Here is a 23,168-nt window from a genome sequence, read left to right on the forward strand (position 1 = left end):
TTCTCCTCCCCTCACTGTGGTATTTGCTATGATTCATTTTTACACAAACCATCTGCTTTTTTGTTCTGAACCAGCGCAATCCGAAGGAAATGTTGTATCCTATATCGGCTTTGATAGTGGGTCTGTTCACTGCAGATCAGCTGTGCAAGCTTTTACATTGAGTCTTATTTGATCCTTACAGGGAGCACAAGGCGTTTCAATAAAATTTCAACATTAATAAACATTTAAAAAAACAAAAGTTATTACAAGGTTTGGGTCATTTTTTCCCCCCCTGCACAATGTGGAGGAAAGTTTGAGCTGCAGTTGATGATTATGGCCAGAAGGTGGCAAAAAAAGCACATGACAAACTCACATCTAGATTTAAAAATAAACCGGGGAATCTCCAGTGATATCTGCCTGGAAATGAAACATAACATTCAGCAGCAAATACACTTTAATAAAAAACATAATGCTTCTAATGTAATAGATTACTTCCTACTGAGGTACATAGGGAGGGGGGGGGGGGGGGTGTAGTTCAGGGAGGGGCTGTTTGGCTCCACTCCACCCAATACTATCACTGGTGTTTGACAAGAAAAGATAGTTGAAAACTGACTCTGACATTTATCTCCCTGTGTCTTCTGTTTTCTACGTGTACGTCACAGCTGATAAACCAGAGTGTGACTCCAACTCCAGAACAAACCAAACAGCTACAGGTGCATTTCAGTTCAAGTCAACAAATCCCATGAAAAGACCAAAACCATTATTCAAAAACTACAAATAAACCACAGCAATGAGCCACGTCATGACACATCCCTTCATTATGAGGAACCTGGGAATTGTAGTTTATTTTGAATAGATCCCACAAACACTGTCCTGACGCTGCATATAACATGTGTAAATACAATATGTTTAAGAAGGACTACAGTTCCCTGCTCTATGGGACTTTATTGATCTGGCAAATATTATTTCTAATGATTTATGTCTTCAGCAGGAATGAATGGTTTCAGGAGGAGGTGCAGTCAAAGTAATGAGAGCAGAATGTGAGGTCACTTTTGGTCTTTGCATTGGATTTGGTGATGGTAAAATATTGAATATTCAATTATATTTATTAGTCTGTCACCTGTATATGAAATTCAAAAACAAATATCAGCTTTGTACATGTCCAGGCTGCTGGATCCAAGAAATAAGAAATGATAGCAGTATTATTAACCACACAGTATGCACAATGTGAAGCTACAGCCAACAGCCGGGTAGATACGTTCAGCTCAGGGACGGCTGTGGCTCAAGAGATAGTGGGTTGTCCACTAAACAAAAGGTTTGATCCCCGGCATCTCCAGTCTGCATTCTGTAGTGCCTTTGGGCAAGATAATAAACTGCAAATAACCCTCAATGATGCATGATGTGTGTGTGTATGTGATAGAAATAAAGTCCTGTATGAATGACACTTATAATAAGATTATATAAATAGAGTCCATTTACCAAATGGTCAGCATGAAAAGTGAAAAAAGGGGAAACAGCTCGTTTTAAAAATCCACCTAAAGCTCATTGCCTGTTGCAGCTGATGGTTTTAACTCTTGAAAGTGAAAAAAAGCCTATTTCCCAAAATGCTGATCGTTTATGATCAGTGAAGTATTTTTATCGACACATGTAAATGTCCTACACGCAGCAGATGTTAGATACAGCTGATAGCGCTTTATTAACCCCAGTGGGATATTTACCACAAAGACTGTCACCCAACACTCAGAGAGCAATGCCATGTACTTTGTTTCAGAAATATTCACTTTATTTTGCATATTTGATGTATGGCTTGGTTCATAACCACTGATGTGGTGCCACAGCACCGAGAGACTTCCCATGTCATCGCTGAAACATCTGTCTTTATTCTGCTGCAGGGAAATATAAAAACACCTCTGACCAGCACAATGAGCTGGAGAAGAATCTTGGTTCTCACACTGGTGATTACTGCATCATCGCTCTATTTCTCTGTCACACACACACACACACACAGACACAAATTACACTCACACACCCACAACATTTACTTCTTGACACCTACATCAAAACAAATGTACTTGATATGTGTGGATGGCTATGTTATTTAAATATCCTAAATGATGAGAAATACCCGAACAAATGACCGAACGCCATCTGACGACTGTTATGATGTTTTCAGTGTTGACAAAGTCTTTCTCTGAGAAAGAGTAGCAATATAAAAACAATACACCGACCAGTGCTGCCTACTTTGTTCATGCTTATCCTTCATCGTCATAATTGCATATTCTGTTAAACTGTGTGTAATAACCTTGCAGTGGTGGATCAGAGGAACAAAAGGGAAACACAACAGCCATTTTGTTCATTTGAGATGAGACACTAATAAAAAAAATGGCAGATTGAAGCCGGTATGGAGGGGGAGAGATCTCTAAGGCCGTAGACACACATGTAACCTTTGATGAGCAGGTAATTGGACCTGTGTCTCTGGGAGAGGAGGCGGTTCCCAGCTTGGCTGATATCCAGCGTTGGGCTCGGTAGCGTACTGAGAAACTGCCGCCGCAGCATCATGTCAAGCAGACTTATTCCTCATTGTCTTTACCCGTGAACTCTCCGGTAGCCTCCGACCTCCACACTGAGAGTCAGCCGGGTGAGAGACACGTCCAGGAGATTACCAGTCATCCCACTCCAGGCCCTGGCTTCTGCCATTTAGTAAAAAACATTCAGATCATATGCTGATGAAACAATAAAACATTTATTTCAACAATATTATATATAAAAAAAGAAAGAAACAGGAATGCGAGTGTTTTCTAAAAGCCCTTTGATTACATCACACTCTCTTCCTGGTGATTTAGTCTCATCCCGATGACGACACAGCTCAACAGTCAGGCTGTCTTTGAATCGTCACTCCATCCACCGCCACTGATCCTCTTTTCTCAGGGCTGCTCACTGCATGCGGTCGGGCTGGTGCAGGGGGTAGTGGAGGAAGGCCTGCGGGGCAGCAGACATGGCGGTGAGTGCAGCCAGTGGAGGGGGCATGGAGGCCGGAGGGGTCAGGGACGCCGCGAGAGAGGGCGCCGGTGTGCCAGGGGAGAAGCTGTAGCTGAGGTAGCCACCAGAGGGGGATGGCGAGGGGCTGTAAGGATACTGCTCCAGTCCTGTGGGGGTGTAGTGGCTGTAGGCGGAGCTGTAGTCCAGATAAGGGGAGGAGAGGGCCGCTGCTGTGGGGTTGAGCTGGGACTGCAGCACCAGGCTGGGCTGGAGGAACGCCTGGGGGTAGACGTACTGCTGGGTGAGCCTGGACAGACAGAGGAACCAGGGTTAGCACCAGAGATTTAAAAGAAGAGCTGAATATAATGATCTGCACCAAGATGGATAAACTCTACATACACTAAATATTTCATTATCAAAATCTAAGAATTATTCTAAAAGAAATCAATGAAAATCTTGAAAAACAAAGACAAAATCCTGGATCTGCTGCCTGAACCATTTCTGAAAACAAAATCCAATAAGTTCTTGCTTCGGTCCGGCCCCAGCTCTCCATACAATTTAATGATTGGGTAGTTTTTGCATACTAAAAAATATATTTGCTTGTTAACAAACAGGCAAACAAACAAACAAACAAACAAACACACATGCACAGGGAAAAAGAACCTCCATCACAGTTTGCTACAGTTCAAAGTGTTGGGTCTTTTTCTTCTGAACAACTGCCAGAAATGATTGAGATGCAATTTATTATCATTCAGAAAAGGAAACAGCAAATTCCCACATTTGAGAACCAGAAAAAACTTTGAATATAGATTCATTGTTTCTGTAATTTTTTAATCAAAAATTACATGACAACATTTTCTGTACAGAAGCTTCTCAAATGCTAAAATTTGCTATTTTCTACACCTGCTAATAAATGAAGATTTGTTTTTCTATTTTTGAATATTGATCTGAAAAAATAAGTAATTAACATACACCGGCTTGACAGATTTCTATTATTCTCTGACTTAAATAGACCAAACAATCAATCATCTAATCAAGAAATAAATCAGTGAAAATAATCATTACGTGCAAATTATAATAAATGTACCTGTTTCGAATTTAGAGCAAATATATGAAAGAGGATAAATGAAAGAAGACTGAGGGAGTTTCACACAAATATAGGATTAGACACACACACACACACAGACACACACACCAGCACACACACACAGAGGCCTGACCTCATTCAAACATGCGTCTGAATATCCGAAAGGCAATGTCAGAACAATCTGCTTTGTGTGTTCCGAGCTGCCACTCGCTGCTTCTGCTGAGGTCTGATCTGATCATCAGATGTCATTTTAACAACAGTGGTAACCAGAGACGGACACGTGTTGCCTGTTTATCATAAACAACCAGAAAAACTCTTCACTAACTGCTCCGTCTATTTATATCCCAAACTAGAAGAGCACGTCTCCGCCAAGGTCCAACAGTCGCCCTCTGGAAAGACATAAGAATTCACTAGATCTAGATTTGTATTTAAATCGGTCCCACTGAATACTCCTGATATTGTACATTAACACCCTGGGTTGTCAGTAAAAATGTCAAAAAACATCTGGCTATGTTAAAGAGAGTTTCCTGGATCCGCCCCAAATTAGTGGGTTCTTTCCCTCTACATAATTTCATGAAAATCAGTTGTGTAGTTTTTGCGTAATCCTGCAAACTATCAAACAAACACAGACAAAAAACAGACGAAAAGAACTCCTTGGCGAAGGATATAGTAAAAACCAGAGTCCTGTAAAGGCTTCTTCTTCCTTTAAGAGCAATTAGCAGCAGTGTTGCTGTCGCCTTTAAATAGACCTCGTCCCTTGTGTTTAAGTTTAATTAGCACACGGCCCGAGAAAGAGAAAAGAAAACGCTTTGTTCCAAATGAAATATCAACATACTTCAAAATGAAACTCTGAGTGTAGATCAACCACACACACACACGCACACACACACAGACACACACACGAGATTGTTGTAACTCCGAAAGTAATGAGAGAAGACGGCGCTCCTCTGTCCTCCTGTATTCAGTCATGCCCTTGCCCGAGGCTGCCCACTTAACCTGAAATGTCTCAGTTACATCTGGCAACATCAGCAGTGATCACATAGGAAGCTCCAGGTTGTGTTGCTGCTGCGCTTTAAAACAACACAACACTACATTATTTAACATGCGCACTAAAACGACATTAACCTGACAGCGAGGGGAGCAGGTGATCAGAGCGGCGAGTGGCGGCTGCTGCTTATCCGTAAACAGTGAGGGCAGGGATCAGGCGTGATTACACAACAAACACAGACACTGGGGCCCGTTCACACAAACTCTGCTGTATACACAACACACAAAGACACACACCAATAAGTAAACTACACCTGCCAATGCATTCCAATGTCCTTATGTCATTTAAACTTACCTAATAGATTATACGTGTTAATCTGACGTATTTCTGTGCATTTATATTTCTTTATTTTATTGCATTTCTCTTTTTAACTGTTTAAACTAACCATTAACAGTTAGTAAAGATGGATGACATGACTCCACTATAGAGAAATGAAGCCCAATATGCTTGCACCGAGCCTGTGCAGTAGCGATCATGGGATGGAGTTGCTTTAGGTCCCATCGATACACACATTTGATCAGTTGTGAGTCTAATTCCACACACAGTCCCTTCACCTAATTCAAATGCCCCAGACAGAGAAGAACCAACTCAAACTCTTTACTAAATTACATCAGAAGCAAGAGGTACGGACAAAACGTGATTCAAGTATCCGTCGGGGGGGACATCTACTTACTTGGGGTTGACAATCGCCTGTGTTACTCTGATGTGCATCGAGCTTGCAGTAAACTCCTCCGCGTAAAAAACATCAGCTGCTGCCTGAGTTCAACAGCTTCCACAAATATTCCATCACAGTGAGAACTATCTTTAATGTCAGAAATATTCATTTGACGTGTATTATGACATTTTTAGTTGGGTCCATGTCCCATTCGCTAACATGGACGAGACGTGGTTCATGAGCTGAGCTGTACCTTGGCCATCCACCAGGGGGCGATTGAAACGCTTTGGCTTCAGTTTTGAGGAGCTGTCATGTCATCCATCTTCGTGCACAGTCTCTAGAAAGTACTTAATTTCATTGTACCCTGTGCATAACAATTAACGTATTTCATTGAATTGTTTTGTATTCTATTCTATTCTAACTTTTCTTTAAACAAGTAGATGATTGTCTTTGTCCCAAATATTCCAGTTACATTTTCCATAAAAGTCAGTGGTCCAGTGAAGTTTAAAATGTAATAATACTGCTTATTAACTTCAATCTGTTTTGATTGTGATATCTTAATCTGTGAAGTATTTTCTAAGCTGCCTGATAATATAAGGTACTAAAAATATATTTTTTCTTTTCGAGAGATAGCGGTGTAGAAAGTTGCATTGAATTAAGATATATTTTAATACCTTAAAAATTGTACTCAAGTACTTCAATAGGTTGAAAGTACTTAGTTACTTTGCTGACTGGTGCACAGAAATAACATCATCTCCTTCCAGCTGAGCCTCGTCCCACATCTCTCACGTCAAATAACCAAAACTTATCAAACTGTGGCAGAACATTAGGCGTCCATCGCTCACAGTAAGAAACTCGGTGAGGAAATCAAGTTTTCAGGCCTTTTTTCTGCAGCAACCTGTCACAGATCTAACCTGCAGACAAATGAGACGCCCCAACGTGAAGTCAAAACAAAGCTGGAGCTAACAACGCTTCTCTCTTCATCCCGTCTCTCCTCACTCCCTCCACTCGTCTCCCGGAGCAGAAGTGCAGTGTCATTTCCACGGCTGCCTGCCGCTGCCTGCACCGCCTGCACCGCCTGCACCGCCTGCACCGCCCTGACTGATGCAATGTGACAGCGGCATCGTACGAGAGGGAGCTTCGCCTCTGTCCTCTCCGTGCCTGGCATCATCGCTGGCTGTCAAACACACATTTATACTCTTATATGTACACACACACAAACACAGGGGTGTAGACAGACATGCACACAAACATGCTCACACACACACGGACATGAATCACAAAGCAAATATTCCACAATCCACAATTAACAGGTTGTGTGCAGCGTAGAAGAGGATAGTGTGTGCGTTTGTGTGAGTGTGTGTGTGTGTGTGTGTGTGTTGAAGGGGGGGTTTCAGACATGGCAGGGCTAATTGGCGCAGCTGCATGGGTGTACGCTCACTAACAGACCCATGAGAGCAGAATAACCTCCACTGACTCCCCTCTCCATCCCCTCTCTGGGTTTACTCCCTCGCAGCCAGCAGCTTCCTCTGCTGCACTCCCCCTCACTGTCCTTCCTCAGAACCAGGATTAAAGAGACAGAGGGTGTACTGAGTGACGGGGAATGAAATAAAAATAAAAAAAACGAAACATCTGCAGTTCTGCTGTTGTTGTTTTATCCGTCGTGGGTCAAGGTCGGGACTCCTTGAGCGAGGAATGAGTGGGAGGGAGAGGAGCAGGGAGAGGAGCAGGGGTGAAGGATCAGCCATCGTATCCTTCATGCCTCAGGACGGACACGCTTTTAATAGTTCAGATGAAGGATGTGAGGAGGGTGAGTCAAAGACACTAACACACACTCATGGAGACGCACACACATATGACCCCCCCGTCCTCTTGCCACACACACACACACACACACAGCTTGAGGGAGGGTGACAGACAGAAAGGCCAACATCAGCGCAGGACACTCAGCTCTCATGTCAGCGAGCAAGAAATGCACTTCAATTTGATTAATACAAATAATATGGAGACTGCAGCACGATCTGGAGAAGATGAGTTTTTCTGGAAGCTGGTGAAAGGAAAACTCCGGCAGCAGCTGATGTCTGAAATCTGAAGATGTCTCATGCAGCGTCCCAACCTTCACCTCGCGTCACCAATTCCAACAACACGTCCACGAAAGACTGGAGACACTGACCCTCCATGTTACATGTAGGTGTTTGAATTAAGTGTGAAAGTCTCCCTGAGCGTAGATGCTATAAAATGATCTGTGAGTCGTCCCTTTATCTACAACCTGACCTTGGGTACTGCTAAGGAGAGAGAGAAGGGAGTCTGTGTGGAAAGAGACCGGCTCTGTTCTCCTAATGGTGCTGCACAAATCATGTCACTGGACGTCCTGTTCATTTCCACATGTCTGAGATAAGATGTGCAAACAGCGTTAATCTCTCATGAACACGTCGGTTTAATGGATCAAAATATTTTATGTTTCACTTTCACTTGATGCACATTTGAATGAGTCATTTGTTAGATGAGATAAATTCAAATTAACTTTGTGATGTGTGGCCCTTAACTGGCAGAAATACTTAACTTTCTAAAATCATATCAACATCGGCCCCAAAAAATGAATCTCTCTCTCTCTCTGCTTCTCGCCTCGCTCTTGTCCTGGTAGTTGATATGTTTTACTATGCGTTGCCTGCAGTAAAAAATCTTTAACCTTAAATTATAGTTAACAATTATGTTCAATCAAGGATTGATGTGTTTTTGCAAAATGCATCGTTAAAAGAGGAACAGGAGCAGAGTTTAGCGTTAAAAGGCATATTCAAAAAACAGAAAAAACAAGTTTAAAACTGAAAAATTTAAAAGTGCAAATGCAGATTATCATCATTTAACACACAAATTCACAATGTTTCTGTCAAAAGTCAGTTTTTTTTCTCCTCTGTCTCCACTCTCTAAAATGCCTTTGACATTTGTCACATAGTCAAATACAATTGAGTTGAACCGAATAAAACAGGAGCTTGATGTTCTGTGAAAAGCTTCAAATATGATCCTTTTTTTTCAAATCAAGCAACAGAAGGGTCTCTCCTAATTTCTGCCTCTCCTTAATTGCGTCCCTGAGAGGACAATACACCCGAGGACTCGTCAACTACCTCAACCCCCTCCTGACCGAGAGACTAACACTACCGGCTGAGAGAGAAGAGAAGGAGGAGGAGAAGCAGGTGAGAAAGAAAACATCATGAGCAGGGGGAGGAAGACAAAGAGGAAACAGAGGAAGAGCGAACAAACTAGTTTAACAAATGTGTCGGCGCCCACGGAGGCTGTTTCCAGATCCACTGGTTCTCCTCTGAGGAACATTTTTCACAGACAGAGACGAGCACCGGCGTCACGTCTACCACCGACCCCCAAAGCTGCTGCTACACCAGGCCACAGGTGTGCGTGAACCCCCCCCCCCCCCCCCGAACAGGAAGTCCCTGCCCCTGCCACCGCCGCCCCTCAGTCTCACACCACTTCTGTCTCCTTCCTCTCTCTCTCTCGAAACAGCAGGACCCAAAACACGACCGAAAGAAGAGTTTTTCTTCCGCCAAGCGTTCGTGCCGATGTGTCGGGCGCTAAAGGCAACAACAGGCCGCCATGAGTGACAGAAGCCCCCCCCCCCCCCTCCACCGCCACCACTCAGCTGTAACTCAGAGCCACACTTGGCACCAGCCCGTCCTCTGTCATATTAAAACTCAAAGCAAATATGCCCAAGCGGCAGACAGAGGCCTGCTGTGTTTGACTTTATCTGTGTTTATCTTGGTTATTTGCTGTGTGAGTGTGGAGGCAGAGCCATGTGTGAGTGTCAGACCTCCTAAGGCCCCCGGGAGCCAGGCATGGGAATAAGACCTCACTAGAGTCTGTGGTGATTGATGGGGAAAACTGGAAGAAATTTTCTTTTCACATTCTTTTTTTTGTCTGAGATCAAATTCTGCTGGAATAATTGATGGATCTTGATAAAGAAAATTAGTCATCTTAAGGAGACCTATATTTATGTGTGGGAAATTTGGGGAAGCTTGATTGAATTGACCTGTTGGACCTCGAAGATGTGTTATGTTGCTGCTGAAATGTTATTGTTCCATCTTTATTCTTTTATTTTATTTCACAATTACAATATGTATCTGTGTACGCAACTATGCTCTATGTCATTAAACACAATTTAAAGCTGGATATTTTAACATCCTTCTGTGATGAAAGATGGAGAAATGCTCCTTTTCTTTATCAGCTGCACAGACGGGTTTGAACCTCGAGCTCGCTCCTTTAAAAAGCCTTCACTGAGCTCAGAGATGTTTGAAGCTGACTGCAGTCATACTGATCATGTCAAAGACACAAGAAGCCTCGGAGCAGAAAGATCTGGACAAACACAAACTAGTTCACATGAACTAAAACAGACGAGCGTACAGGTTCGACCGGCTGCGGCTGTAATTACGCCTGTTGAAACATGCTGTTTCTCTTGTTTATGAATTTAAGAGGATAAGTCAATTGTCACCTGACGATTTAGACAAACTACTGAGAGCTTGTTTTGATGGTGACAGAGATCGTAGTTTAAGTTTCTGTTGAGAAGAAATTCATCCAAACGTCACCACATCTTGCAGCTGTGCCACAGTGAATCTGCAAAGGTGAAACATGTTGGTTTCACTTCTTCTTCTACAGACACGGCCTTTTCCATCAGAACATTATCAGACATCGAAACTCAACCAGATTCACAGGACACGTCTTCCACTGATTGTTTCGATTTCTGCTTCACAGTGAGGTTTGTTTGAAGAGGAAAGTGAACAACACATCATCTGGAGATACCCTCTCAACTCATTTCACACACACACACACACACACACACACACACACACGCACACGCACACACACACACACACACAGACCACACTCATTCAATGATTTCCTTTATCATTGTCTGGCCCTAACCCTTAATCTACATCTCAAACTTAACTCAACCTACACCTTAAACTAAATTTTAAACCCTAACAATAACCATAATCTAAAAACATGTCTTCAACCCTAAGATGTAATGATTTACGTTAGGAGGACACACACACAGACACACGCACACGCACACGCACACAACCTTGTCTAACCTAGAGTCCAGAGCCTAAAGATATCCTTGCTACAATCACACAGGACTGATAAAAGCAACACATCCCATCGAAGTAGCTCAGACACACAACTGTCACAAACAGCTTAACGCTTGAATAAGCAGGTGTTTTTTACACAAGTAAACAAAGCAACACCTTGTCCGTGTGTGTGTGTGTCTTTCAGGTTAGTGTTGGTGTCAGGTGATATTTTGCCTGTTACACTTCAGGTGTCAGAGCTGTGATTTTGAAGCGGAGACGAACAGAGACTCCTTCTGCTCCGACTGTCCTCCCTCACTGTGGGAGACTTCCAATCAGCCCATCATCACTCATTCATCGACTCATCTGGGTCAGCCTCAATTCCCTCATCACTCATTCACAAATCACAAATTGAGGACTGCAATATTAATAGCACTCAGAGCAGTTGAGGTTTTGTAATGGGCATTGCTGTAGCTGCAGGATCTAAACTTGTCGTCCTGCAGAAAGTCCGTTTTCCAAACCACTACATCCTCTAGAGAAAACACGGTTCTACTCTTTAACTTCTCAAATTAAAGAGAAATTACAGAGAAATCCAGAACCTTTCTCCTCAGGAAGCAGATATTTAAATTTGAAGTGATGCCTGCAGAGTCGATGCACACACAACCGACAGCTGTGATACTGGATGACAGTTTCCCCGTCTCTGATCACCTCAGGAACAGTGAAACACAGAATATCTGAGTCAATCTGAGTAAGAGTAGTCAGAAGAGTCAGCTCTGCTCAACTTACACAACGAGAAGCTGCTGAGCTCGACCTGCAGTGTTTCTCCTGAGCCTGCAGCAGACAGCGAGTGAATCACCCTCCATGTTTCACTCAGCAAACTTAGTCATTACGTTTTCTGTTCACACTGAAACTCAGGGAGGCCTTCGCATGTGGATTCATGTGAGTTACCAGGCAGAGCAGGATCCTGGGGAAACAACAAGCTGATCCTGGGCACCTCGAACAGAGAAGTTTGGAAAAACCTGCTGGCCCCCCCGACATAGTTTGAAAACTTCAGGGGCTGCGTTGTGGTCTTGACGGGCAGAAACAGAGACGTGAGGAGGGGATGACCTGCATTCACTTCCTGATTGGTTCTCATCAGCCACGACTCGACAAACACAAACTGTCAGTAACAGTTCCACCTCGTTGTTGGTCTGAGAAAAGAAACCGCTGCCCTTACTTTTTACAATATCAGCTTCCTGTTAGCACCAACACACATGTGCCAATGGAACATGAATGGTCATGTGACAGGCGTTTTTAAGTGTGTAAGCTAGTTAACTCCTGATACAAAGCTGAAACACTCGTCTGGGTCGACGTCCTTCTAGATTGAAAATGTATGGGTGTTGCCTAACTTTAGATTAACCTGGTGACCTCTTGGTGGGGGTGCTGACCCTTAAGGTTGGGAACCACTGACCCAATACGACCGGTTACCAAAATTACAAAATCGATTCATGCAACAATCTCTGTGTGCACTAATGTGAGGCGAGATTATGTGAGAGGTAATGGCAGCACTGTGTTTAGAAGCCTGAGCATGTTTGTGTGTGTGTGTGTGTGTGTGTGTGTGTGTGTGTGTGGAGATAGAGAAGGAAAATGAAAAGCGATGTAGGGTAGTTTGACTAAATGGTTCGGTGCCTCAGTGAAGCCCAAGTCATGCGTGACAGAAATCCAGAATTGAGCTCCTCATGAGTTTAATAAGGCAGAAAGACGGAGAGACAACACAAGACCAATCCATATACATTGTGCAGACACGGCTAAAAAAAAAAAAGGAAGGAAAAAGAAAAGACTGTGTGTTTGAAGCGGCGTTTAAACAAGCGTCATTTGTGCTGTGACAACAAACGGGGCTTCTTCTTCTTTGTCTCACGTTGCAGAGTGGCACTAACCAACACAAAACCTCAGAGCAGGAGGCAGAGCTCACACTAATGTCAAGGACGGAGGAGTGAAGTGTATAGTGTTGAGGAGGAGGAGGAGGAGGAGGAGGAGGAAGAGGAGGAGGGGGCAGGTGAGGTGAGGGAGAGAGGTGGAAAGAGAGGTATTGATTCTTCTCCATCTTACCCATATTGCCTCTGAGCCCACGTAGGATGGACTTGCTGAACTCCAACAGAGAGACCTGCAGACAAAGAGAGAGAGAGTGAGAGAGGGAGAGAGAGAGAGAGGCCGTGGGGATGTTTTAGCGATCTGCAGCACACGCGATGAAAGAGACGGGCGGACAAGGACAGACCCGATTCTCTCTCTCTCTGTCTCTGCGTGTTTGTCTCAGATGTTAGCATGTATACCAGGGAATCACAGACTGTTGGCACACACACACACTCAAACATACACACACACACATATGCTCGAAACGCTCACACATCCATTGCTATTGCTCACAAACATCTGTGACCTCGCTGCCTCCAGAGTTCACCAGGAATCAGCTGAGGATGAGTAAGAAAGGAGAAACTTATCCGATTCCCTCTCTGCCCCCCCACACCCCCCCTCCCTCTCGCTTCGTCTCCACATTCCTGCAGCTATTCACTCCTTCCTCCCGTTTACTGTAGAGACTCATGACTTCATCAGCCCTCCTCTTTTGTTCGTGCACACGTCTAAATGCACGTTTCCTTTCTTTGCCAGGACAAAGCAGAGACAGTCTTAACAGTCTCGTCCCCTCTCGCTCTTCTTATTCTCTCTCTCTCTCTCTCTCTCTCTCTCTCCCTTTCTCTCGCTTACGCTCAAGAGAGCACAGCAAAATACCAAGCGCTTGCCATCTCCCATCAGCTGCCAGCTCGGGGAGTTGCGTCGCAGCACTGGTCCAGGAATAGGGACACACAGTCAGTGGTTGTTTGTCAATCACACCTACACTCTGTGGTCTTTCAGCCAGCGAGCATTAAATGAGGCAGCGAGGGAGAAGCAGTGAAAACATCGGAGGGTGAAAGCACGAAAGCGTGTTCGCTGCTGGTACGCTGGAAAAAAGCCCCGGCGGCATGAAAGCTGTGCGGATGTATGGTGGGAATGAGCAGAGACACTCGGCTGGGTGATGAGCATACCAGTGGTTTTGCATGTTTTATCCCACCAACCTCAAATTAGTACGTTCATTTATTACACTTAAGATAGATTTTCGAAGCTTAAAAACCAACAAGGAGGCCATTTAGCTGCTTTTCTTTTTTTCTCATCAATCTGCTTTATTGTCTTGGGTTGAGGACTGTTTCCAAACACATTAGCACCACGGTTTGATGGTATTCAGGGTAGGATGTTTTAAACTCAATAATTCATATCTCATATCCAGATGTTTTATAGTCCAGCTGCAGGTGCGATAGGATGGCTCTACATCTCAACCTGCATGTAACTTTATCCTGTATTCGTCAAAACAAAATTGACAATACAATTTTACTTTTCATTTGGTGTCTTCCTCATTCACAATCATATGTTTAAGGAAATGATTTACAATGAAAGTCAAATGTTTATGCTATTGCATGCTTGTTTAACGTTATGTCTATCTGCTTCAGAGGCTGACTAATTAAAGTTTTTTGTAAACACCAGTAATTCTCAAAGCGCTTCAGGAAACCCTCAGATTTCAAGTGGTCGTTTTCAAACAACGACTTAAGGGTTTAAAGTGTGTTTTTATTCTGCATAACTATTATCTGCTGTCACATCTGAGAGAGGCAGAAGAGGAACCTGGATCAGGTGTTTACATTGCTTCAGTAATCCTGGTTTCTGTTGGAGGATTCCACCGATCATATCCAGGTCCCCGAAACCAGGGTCTGGTGTTTGCATGTGCAACACAAGGAGGAGAAACTAGTGCACATGTAAACACAGTCAGTGTTGTTGTAAGGTTTGTTTTTCTGCTCAGAACCATTGTTGCGCATCATGCTCCTCCCTACCCCCCCCCCCCCCCCCTCCCTCCCTCTCCATGTTTTCTATCTGCAGCTACTGCCTCAATTCTCCATTAAAAATCAAAACACCACAATAATAATCCAGAACAGTATTATCTCTCAAATTCATGATAATTTGATGGTAGCATAACATTGAGGAAAACTTCAAAAGTAATATATTTCCTGTCTGGGGCCAGTTTTCATAGTTGACTTACGACATTGGATACTAGAAAATTACGATCCATGCATGAACATGTTAGAGGTTTGTATGACTCACAAACTTTAACAAGACAAACAATCACCTCTGCCAAGGTGATTATGCTTTTTGTCTATTATTTAGCTGGATTTCGTAAAATCTATTGGACCTATTACCACATTGGCGTGTTTTTTTACGTTTTCACCTATTTCCTGTTGATGAAAGAAAATCGGGGCATATTTAAGGAACTGATATCCATTAGTGTTTACAATGCGGTGCAGGTCCAGATCAAAATCCACATTTTGAGAATATACATGTGGTTTTCTAGGGGAACTGTTGGGCCTGGGCGGAGCTCCTACTCCTATTGACCTGTTTTACCGGGAATGGGAACGACAGACGGGGTAGAGAAATCAGAAAGTAATCAGAGTACCTGTGTCGTACCCTTTAAGTTACATGATTTGTAGTATTGGGGCTGTGATCTCACACACTTACTTGTCTGCGCGCTGCGAGGTTTGGCCCCCAGGTACGCCAGGTTCACGTTGGCCTTCCTGCCGTCGATGATGGGGTTCGGGTCTTTGCACGCCCGCTCCGCCGCCCCCTTCTGTCCACCATGGTCACCTGTTGACAATGTCACAGCATCTCACATTAACATCACTCTGGTTAAACTCTTTAGGCAACATCATCGCATCATGTGAAAGCTTCTCTATCCGGAGCGGAGGGAGTGATCCTGACATGAGCGCTCCGATGAAGCAACAGACCCAGAGCGGGGCGGCCCTCGGGGAGCTGCTCCTAGTCTCTCCTCAAATGATTCAATCTTTTAGCTGAAAGCGTGAGGAAACACTGACTGCACTTCATGAAGCAATTAAGAGTGTTTTAATGCTTCCAGTGGAGCATCGGCTGTGTGTACGCTCTGGTGTGGGCTGATACGTAGGAGGCAGATTCGTGTTTTTTTTCACACTGGGCTGCCAAGGATGAGATACTGGATTCTTCCTTGAGGGAGTGAGTCGACGTGTGGGCAGATAGCAGTGGGAAGGAGTGGAGATGGTGAGGACACACACAGTGCAGCTACACACAAACACACACACACACACACACAGTCTGTACACAACTAAACCACCAAGAAACGGGCCACTGGAAACCAAGCCGCCACGCTTGCTTTTGTTTCACAGAATCAGACTCTTGACTCTCATGCAAACCGGATGGTTTGAAATCATTCAAGAAGCTGCTGCTGGGAATTAAAGACTACTTGGGGGGGGGGGGGGGGGGGGGCAACACAACACACACCCACCACCTCAGCTGATTGGCTCATTGGCCACGGCGAGGCAGAGATAATTTGCTCTGTTCAGGGGTCAGAGTACAGAACACACAAATTCCTCTCTGCCTTTTTTGTCTTGGAACGCACAAACTCACAGTCGCACACACGAACAACATAAAACCATCCAAGCTGAGGGGGGTGGGGGGAGGGGCTGAGGGGGCTGCGAGGGAGGAAGTCAAAATGAAACTACTGCAGCCTTATCTTGCAGTGCCAACTGACATGTCACACCTCTGTGAACAAAGACACCCCCCCCCACCCTCTCCCACACACACACACACACTCTTGTACTTCTATATTAGTGAGGACATTCATTGGCACAATGTATTTGCCAGCCCCTCACCCCAACCTCAACCATCACGACTAAATACCGGACCCTAATATCTTCTGAGTCCGTAATATAAAAATATATACAAAAAAAACGACAAAGACATAAAGTTACCTTGGTGCCCGTGGCCCCTAATCCTAACCTGACCCTAAAACAGCCATTTGAATTTGTGAGGACCTGCCAACAGGTCCTCACAAAGTCACAATGCCCTCCCTTTGGTTGTGGGCTCCAAATGGTCCACACACACACACACACACACACACACACACACACACACACACACACACACACACACACACACACACACACACACACACACACACACACACACACACACACACACACACACACACACACACACACACACAAAGATCCCCTTGAGTTGGTATAAACTGGTGCAGCTGTGGACAGATGTCTCTCTTTGTGCTGTGTGTGTGTCGCTGTGTGTGTGTGGGGGTGGACGTTGGGACTCCAGAGATAATTGATGACACACATTTAAGAAATAACCTGCTACTCATGCCTCAAGCATGTGACTGGCACCACCAGACACATCGCACATGGCTGCAACTGGAACAAAGTGTCAGTGTGTGCAGCTCCGAGGCTCATGAAGACAAAACATAAAACTGCAGGAGACAGTAATCATAACCAGGAGATTAATACGAATACAATTAACTTTCATGATAAGGTCGTTTTAACCCCATTACTGACTGAAACTGTCCACCCCCCCCCCCCCCCCCTCCAGAGAAGCTGTTAAATCCACATCGCTCCACCAGATAAACATTGGATGAACTCACAAAGCCGTATCCTCTGGATTTCCCCGTCTGCTTGTCCGTGATCACCACCGCCTCGTCGATGTCCCCGAAACTCTCGAAATATTTCCGAAGTGACGCGTCGTTGGTGTGATAGGGCAGCCCGCCGACAAAGATCTTGGTGTAAGTTGTGTCCTTCTCCATGGTGGGGTGCATTATTTCTAACGGGACCCCGAGCAGCTGACGCACAAACAGCGGAGAACTCATGCGGGTTGAGGGAGAGAGACAAACGGAGAGAGCAGCGAGAGATGGGATGGCACAAAGAAACACAACTTTACGCGCCTCGGTCACCGAGAGGCTACAGGGACGAGAACCGCGCGTCCATGGCTATAAACACGCAGCCTCCAGATGTTTCTCACGCAGCAGCTGGATGTTCTGTCCTCCCGACAGGTGTCTCCCTCCCTCTCGTCTCGTGTCCTGGAAAAAAACATCAGTCTTTAAGCTTCTGGAGGCGCGTCCTGCGTGCGCCCACTGCGCGTCTGCTCCAATGGACGGGCGGTGCGTCTTTTTCATTGGAGCATCCCGCCTCCTGCTCCACCCTGCTGCTGCTGACACACACGCACACACACACACACATACACACAGTCGGTGTCTCCATGACTTCAGAGGACATCACATTGACTTACATTCACTTCCTGCACACTAACTCTAACCTTAACCACATATACAAACCTTAACCCTTAACATCACCTAAACCTAACATTAACCTAACCTTAAAATATGTCTTCACTTTAAAATGTAGTGGTTTACATTATGGGTCCTTGACTTTTGTCCCCATAATGTGACGATGTAAAAAGATTTAGGGGGCCCCACAATATGCTGCAAGTAATATGTGAAACACACACACACACAAGCATTAACCATTACAACTCTAACTCTTGCCCAAACCTAAACCTATTTGTAAGCCTTCATTTGGACAACTATCCTTGTTAGGACTTTGCATTGACTTCCATTCATTGTGGACAGTCCAGCCAAACCGTGATAAATAACGTGAACCTTAACCAATCCATGCCTAACCCTAAACTTAACCTAAACACAAGTTACATCTTACCACTAACCTTAACCAGGACCTCTATTTTGACCTCATTAGGAATGAGCTTGGTCCCCCAAGGTCCTGAGAAGGTCAGTGACAATTCAGGAAAAAGTCCTGACAAGGCAACAAAAACAAGTATGGAAACACACACACACACACATGCACACACATACACAGGAAACCCCCCACACATGGCAGTAGTGAAAGAAAAACAGCACAAACAGAACAGAGTGAGGATTATTAAAGCTGAGTCGTAATACAATGACAGGAATTATTTCAAATACATTTGAATCAATAGTGGCAAAAAAAAAGTTCAGTAAACCTATGCTACAAGTGAGGAGGTTTTACACATTATTGGTTTTAATGTATTTATCGTAATAATAAATGATATCAGCTGAAATAATTTTTTTTATCTTGAGTGTATTTTTTACCATATTGCTGAGCCCGACAGGATTATATGAAGAATATGTATTTGCTGTCTTCACTGTCTGCACTGGAGACTGTGAAACCTTTTACTGAAAATAATTGTTTACTTTATTCTAAGCACTTCATCTTTTTTCTTCTCATCTTCTGGATTATGCATCAAAACACCAAAGTGAATTCCTTGTAGGTGACCAACCCACTAGACTGTGATTGTCTTGATTCTGAAGGCGTTGAAAACCCAGAACATAAAATTCTCCACAGAATCTGTTGGAGCATCTTTTATTTCTGCGGAGATCACCAGTTAAATTTAGACACCAGATGTCTCATTTTTAATTCATGATTTTTATGAAAGCAGAGCTTTGGTTTTGATTTATTTATTCATTACTTTTAACTTGTTTAACTAATGTTTGAGGGAGAGTAAAGTCTTTGAGGGTCTTCCTGCTGATACGACGTAGTTTATGGATGAAATTACTGTCAATCCAGGTTATTTTCATGTAATTATGATTATGATTATTTTAATAATGTACAGCTATATAGTATATAACTAATTAAGTCAGTATTTGGTCATCGTGATGCAATTGTGGGTGTTTTACAATCACAATAACTGCAGCTATTATTATTATTTAAACATGTAAGGATTCTAAAGGCACGGTGGGTTTGGGAAAAGACATTACTGACTTTAGTAACTAATGCTTGAACTTCCTAGCAATGCTTTATGACAATGCTACTGTTGTTCCTTAGTTAATATAATATTTACCATATTCATCAGACTTGTTTTGCCATGGTTCTTTTTTAGCTTATTATTTATCCTCTTTTGGTTGTTATAATAACTTTGTAATCATGTCTGTATTGATTTGCGTACCTCTATATGTTTTTATGTCTTTTACTTTATTTGTTTTATTTTATGTGAAGCGCTTTGAGCTGCATTTAAAGTATTAAAGGTATTTCGGAAATGTATTATTATGATTGCTACCATCTTTGTTTATGTTTTACTATGTCAGCATTTGACAATTTGCATAACTGAGGCATATTAGAGTGTTATTAGCCATGAATTGGAAATAATAATTCCTAATAATAAGCAAAATTTTTAATAACAAAAATGTACGATTTAAAATGTATTTCTCCTGATGGCGAGATGTCATCTTGAGGGGAGCATGAGAGCGAGAATCACTTTTCATGGCGGTACATTGAACAGATGTTGAGACATAATCACAAATGTCAAACATCATGACCCATCATGGAGGAAATGCCAAAGAATTCATGGTAACTAAGTCATTAGGATTCAAAACATTTTGATGTCTGAAGAAGTTTCATCGCAGATTAGTTGTCGAGATGTTTGATTCTGGACCAAAGTAATGGAGAAACACAGTCATACCAAAATCCAAACGTGGTGTGGATAAGAAAAACTATGATGGAATAATAAAACATTTTCTTTTGGTAATTGGTGCTAGTGTGAGGGTTGAAGGAGTCTTTACACAAACAGTCAGGGTTGACCTTGAGCTGGGAGATCTCTTTAAATCTGTGAGTGGATAAAAGTGGCGTGATTAAAAACGAGTGTTAGCGGCAGATGAACTCGCCGCTGCAGACGCCGGCGTGGACGTGAATGTCACCGAGAGGAGCGAGTCTGAGAGGAGGCTCTCGTCTTTTTGAGGATGTGCCACAAAGATCTCCTTCAAAATCTGAATCCATTTCTGCACAATGTGATATAACATGCAATAAAACAGCAGACACAGTGTAATGTTTAAATATAAATTTATATTTACATCGATATTAACATCAAGGAACAAGGTAAGAAAAAAACGCAATAGTATTTTACATCCTGTAGTTATGACTGTAAGTTTCCCAGATGTGTCTTCTCTTTTTCTTTAAGCAAAACACAGGCATTTTCTTCTAATACTTGTAGATCAATCTTTCATATTCTTCATAGAGATCAGGATTTGAAAAAAACAAACAAAACAAAACTGACAAACTCCGAGCTACTGGTCTGAGACATAATGACATCAATCATGAGTCCTCTCCGCTCAAGACATTCTCAGGTGAAATAACCGTTTGCGGCACCACAATTCAACTGGGTGTAAGTTCTACAGGAAGGAAGAAACAAGCACAAACAAAAAGCCAAAACCACCTCAGCAGACTGGTCTCTACTCTATCTCATACGGAGGGGGGGGGATATAATATATGCAATTAAACATATTTAGTTCAATGTATATCATAGGTTATGTGCAACAATAAAAGCACACATGAGAACTTGCACGATCTACGTCAGGAACTGTTTTCTACGCACCGCAGAATGACAAACAAAAATCTTTGGATTGAGCATGTTGCCTTTCGAAGGTAGATTTCTGAACAAGAAGCTTCACAGGAAACACGTTGAAAATAACAGGCAAAACTCAAAATGTCAACAAAAAAATGGAAACAGTCCGTTCTGGGATTTAAATGCTTTCTTGTGTCGCTTCCATCAGGATACAAAAAAAACAAACATCTGTGAACAAACCAACAAACACAGTTTAACGCTGATTTTCAAATTCTCATATGTGAGGCCGAAATCAGGAAAAGCCAAAGCACAGAAATCTCAGGAGGAGTGAAGCTCACGTGTGGAAGCATGAGATTCAGGATCAGAACAAAAAAAAACTTAATCATCAACCTCACATACTGATAAGACGTCTGGGCCCCTTGAAGCCAAACACAATCATGTGTCAACTCTTTTTCGTATACAGGCATATTTTGTGTTGGATTTTTATTTATTTTTTTGCCAAAGGAAAAAATAATTTATTCAAGAGATAATTACTGGCTAGCACCTGTTCAGCTACGACTATGTCTGAGTAAAGAGAGAGAGCGGCAGCGGGAGAGAGAATCCACCCACACCGTTCACAAACCTCCTTTACAACCGGTGGCATAACTACTGGAAATAAAAGCTGACCTATGACGGAATAAGAAAATTACACTTTTAAATATCAAGCCTTACAATCTGTGCAAAAACAGTATGTGACCTACAAAAGCATATATATATTTATATATAGTACATTTGAAGCATATTTACAATTCATATTCACAGACAAACAAAGGAATAAAACGGCTCCAAGAAAACGAGACATCACGTCTAATACTGCAGTACCGTCGCTTTGAGTAGATGATGCTTCAGCTTTGTCCTCAGAGGAAAACCAGGAGGAAGGATTATTGCTAGAAATCTGCGCGCTACACTGAATGCTCACACTTCCTCTCAGTGTGTGTGTGTGTGTGTCAGATATATCAATTTAATCACCGACTATACTTTTAATTTCTGCAACACTGGAAATTGGTGCAAAATAACCAAAATATCTGGATTTTAAAAATCCCCTCTGGAATGATAAAACGCCCTCCTCCCGATTCTGTATAAATATAAGCGGAGATTTGAACATTGATCAAAAGTCCAAATGATCTTTTGTTTAAAACGACTTTAAAACTATGAATTTCTCTGGGTTGTAATAAAGTCGCTCCGCTGTAGAAGGGAGGATAAAATCTGTGCTTACTGCCTTTCTACTGGTTCCCGCTTTAGAACAAAGATCAGCATGGTTACCCATTCCCAGTCAACAGACCCCATTTCTCGGAGAGGAAAACACACCCACACACGAAAATAAACAGTAAACTTCTGCTGCTATGTGTCATTTCTTGGGTAAAGGCCTCTATATTGCCACAATCCTTTCGATGTTGCCTTTCTTAAAGTGCAATCAGCCAACAAGTAAATCAGTCGTACTTCAGCCCAGCAGCGTCCTGGAGGAGCCAAACAATGTGCTACTGCTTCATGACATTCATCTGAGTGTCACAATCGGATGGCTCTTCGTCTAGAGACCGGGGGTTTTGTTTTTTCTTCGCAGATATTTCTTCCAGGAGCAGCAGAGGGAGATGGCAAATTTGAGAAAATCCCACAAAGATCAGAGACAAGGAGAAGGAAATCTGAACACGGCCTCGTGGTACATTCGACGAAGGAGAGGGGGTCCCGCACCTACGTTTTGTCCGAGTTCATGATCGATGCAAATGCCTGCCCACCTTCACTGGTTTGGTCCAGCGAGCTGTGCGTTTACTGAGGTACGCACACTGCTCGTAAAGAGAGGATTGTTAAAAAACTACAGTCCACACGAGGAGTCCCGGAGCTGTCTGACAGTCTTCATGTGTGTGAATGAGTCACAGTGTTTCTGATTTTCATGAACCCTGTGTGTGTGTCTCTCTGTCGATTTCCTCACGTCGCAAGACTGCAACTACTGGCCATGTGTCCAAAGGAAAGGAACTTCACTCCCCCGTCTGGTGAGAGCGCAGCACTGCACACGGACACACACACACACATACACACACGCACACACTTACTCACACACGCTCACACACTCACACACAC

At 43.2% G+C, this 23,168-nt stretch overlaps 1 protein-coding gene across 1 annotated transcript; it reads right to left on the reverse strand.

The window, feature by feature from the left end:
• Positions 1-1,740: 1,740 nt before the first annotated feature.
• rbm38 (RNA binding motif protein 38) lies at positions 1,741-17,664 on the reverse strand. The gene is made up of 5 exons (XM_053424183.1): positions 17,325-17,664; positions 17,085-17,095; positions 15,387-15,495; positions 12,906-12,960; positions 1,741-3,265 (listed from the first exon to the last, which is right to left on the reverse strand). Exons 1-5 carry the CDS (start codon positions 17,548-17,550, stop codon positions 2,914-2,916), a joined length of 753 nt encoding a protein of 250 aa, XP_053280158.1. The 5' UTR covers positions 17,551-17,664; the 3' UTR covers positions 1,741-2,913.
• Between the last annotated feature and the right edge of the window lie 5,504 nt (positions 17,665-23,168).

The sequence above is a fragment of the Pleuronectes platessa genome, chromosome 6 (assembly GCF_947347685.1).
Source record: "Pleuronectes platessa chromosome 6, fPlePla1.1, whole genome shotgun sequence".
Taxonomy (NCBI): domain Eukaryota; kingdom Metazoa; phylum Chordata; class Actinopteri; order Pleuronectiformes; family Pleuronectidae; genus Pleuronectes; species Pleuronectes platessa.

Coding starts and splice junctions, on each gene's coding strand:
- rbm38 (XM_053424183.1), bottom strand. CDS start 17,550: ATGAGTTCTCCGCTGTTTGTGCGTCAGCTGCTCGGGGTCCCGTTAGAA. Junction 12,961..15,386: donor ACCTCGCAGCGCGCAGACAA/GTAAGTGTGTGA, acceptor CTTTGTCTGCAG/GTCTCTCTGTTGGAGTTCAG. Junction 3,266..12,905: donor TGGGCTCAGAGGCAATATGG/GTAAGATGGAGA, acceptor CTGTCTGTCCAG/GCTCACCCAGCAGTACGTCT.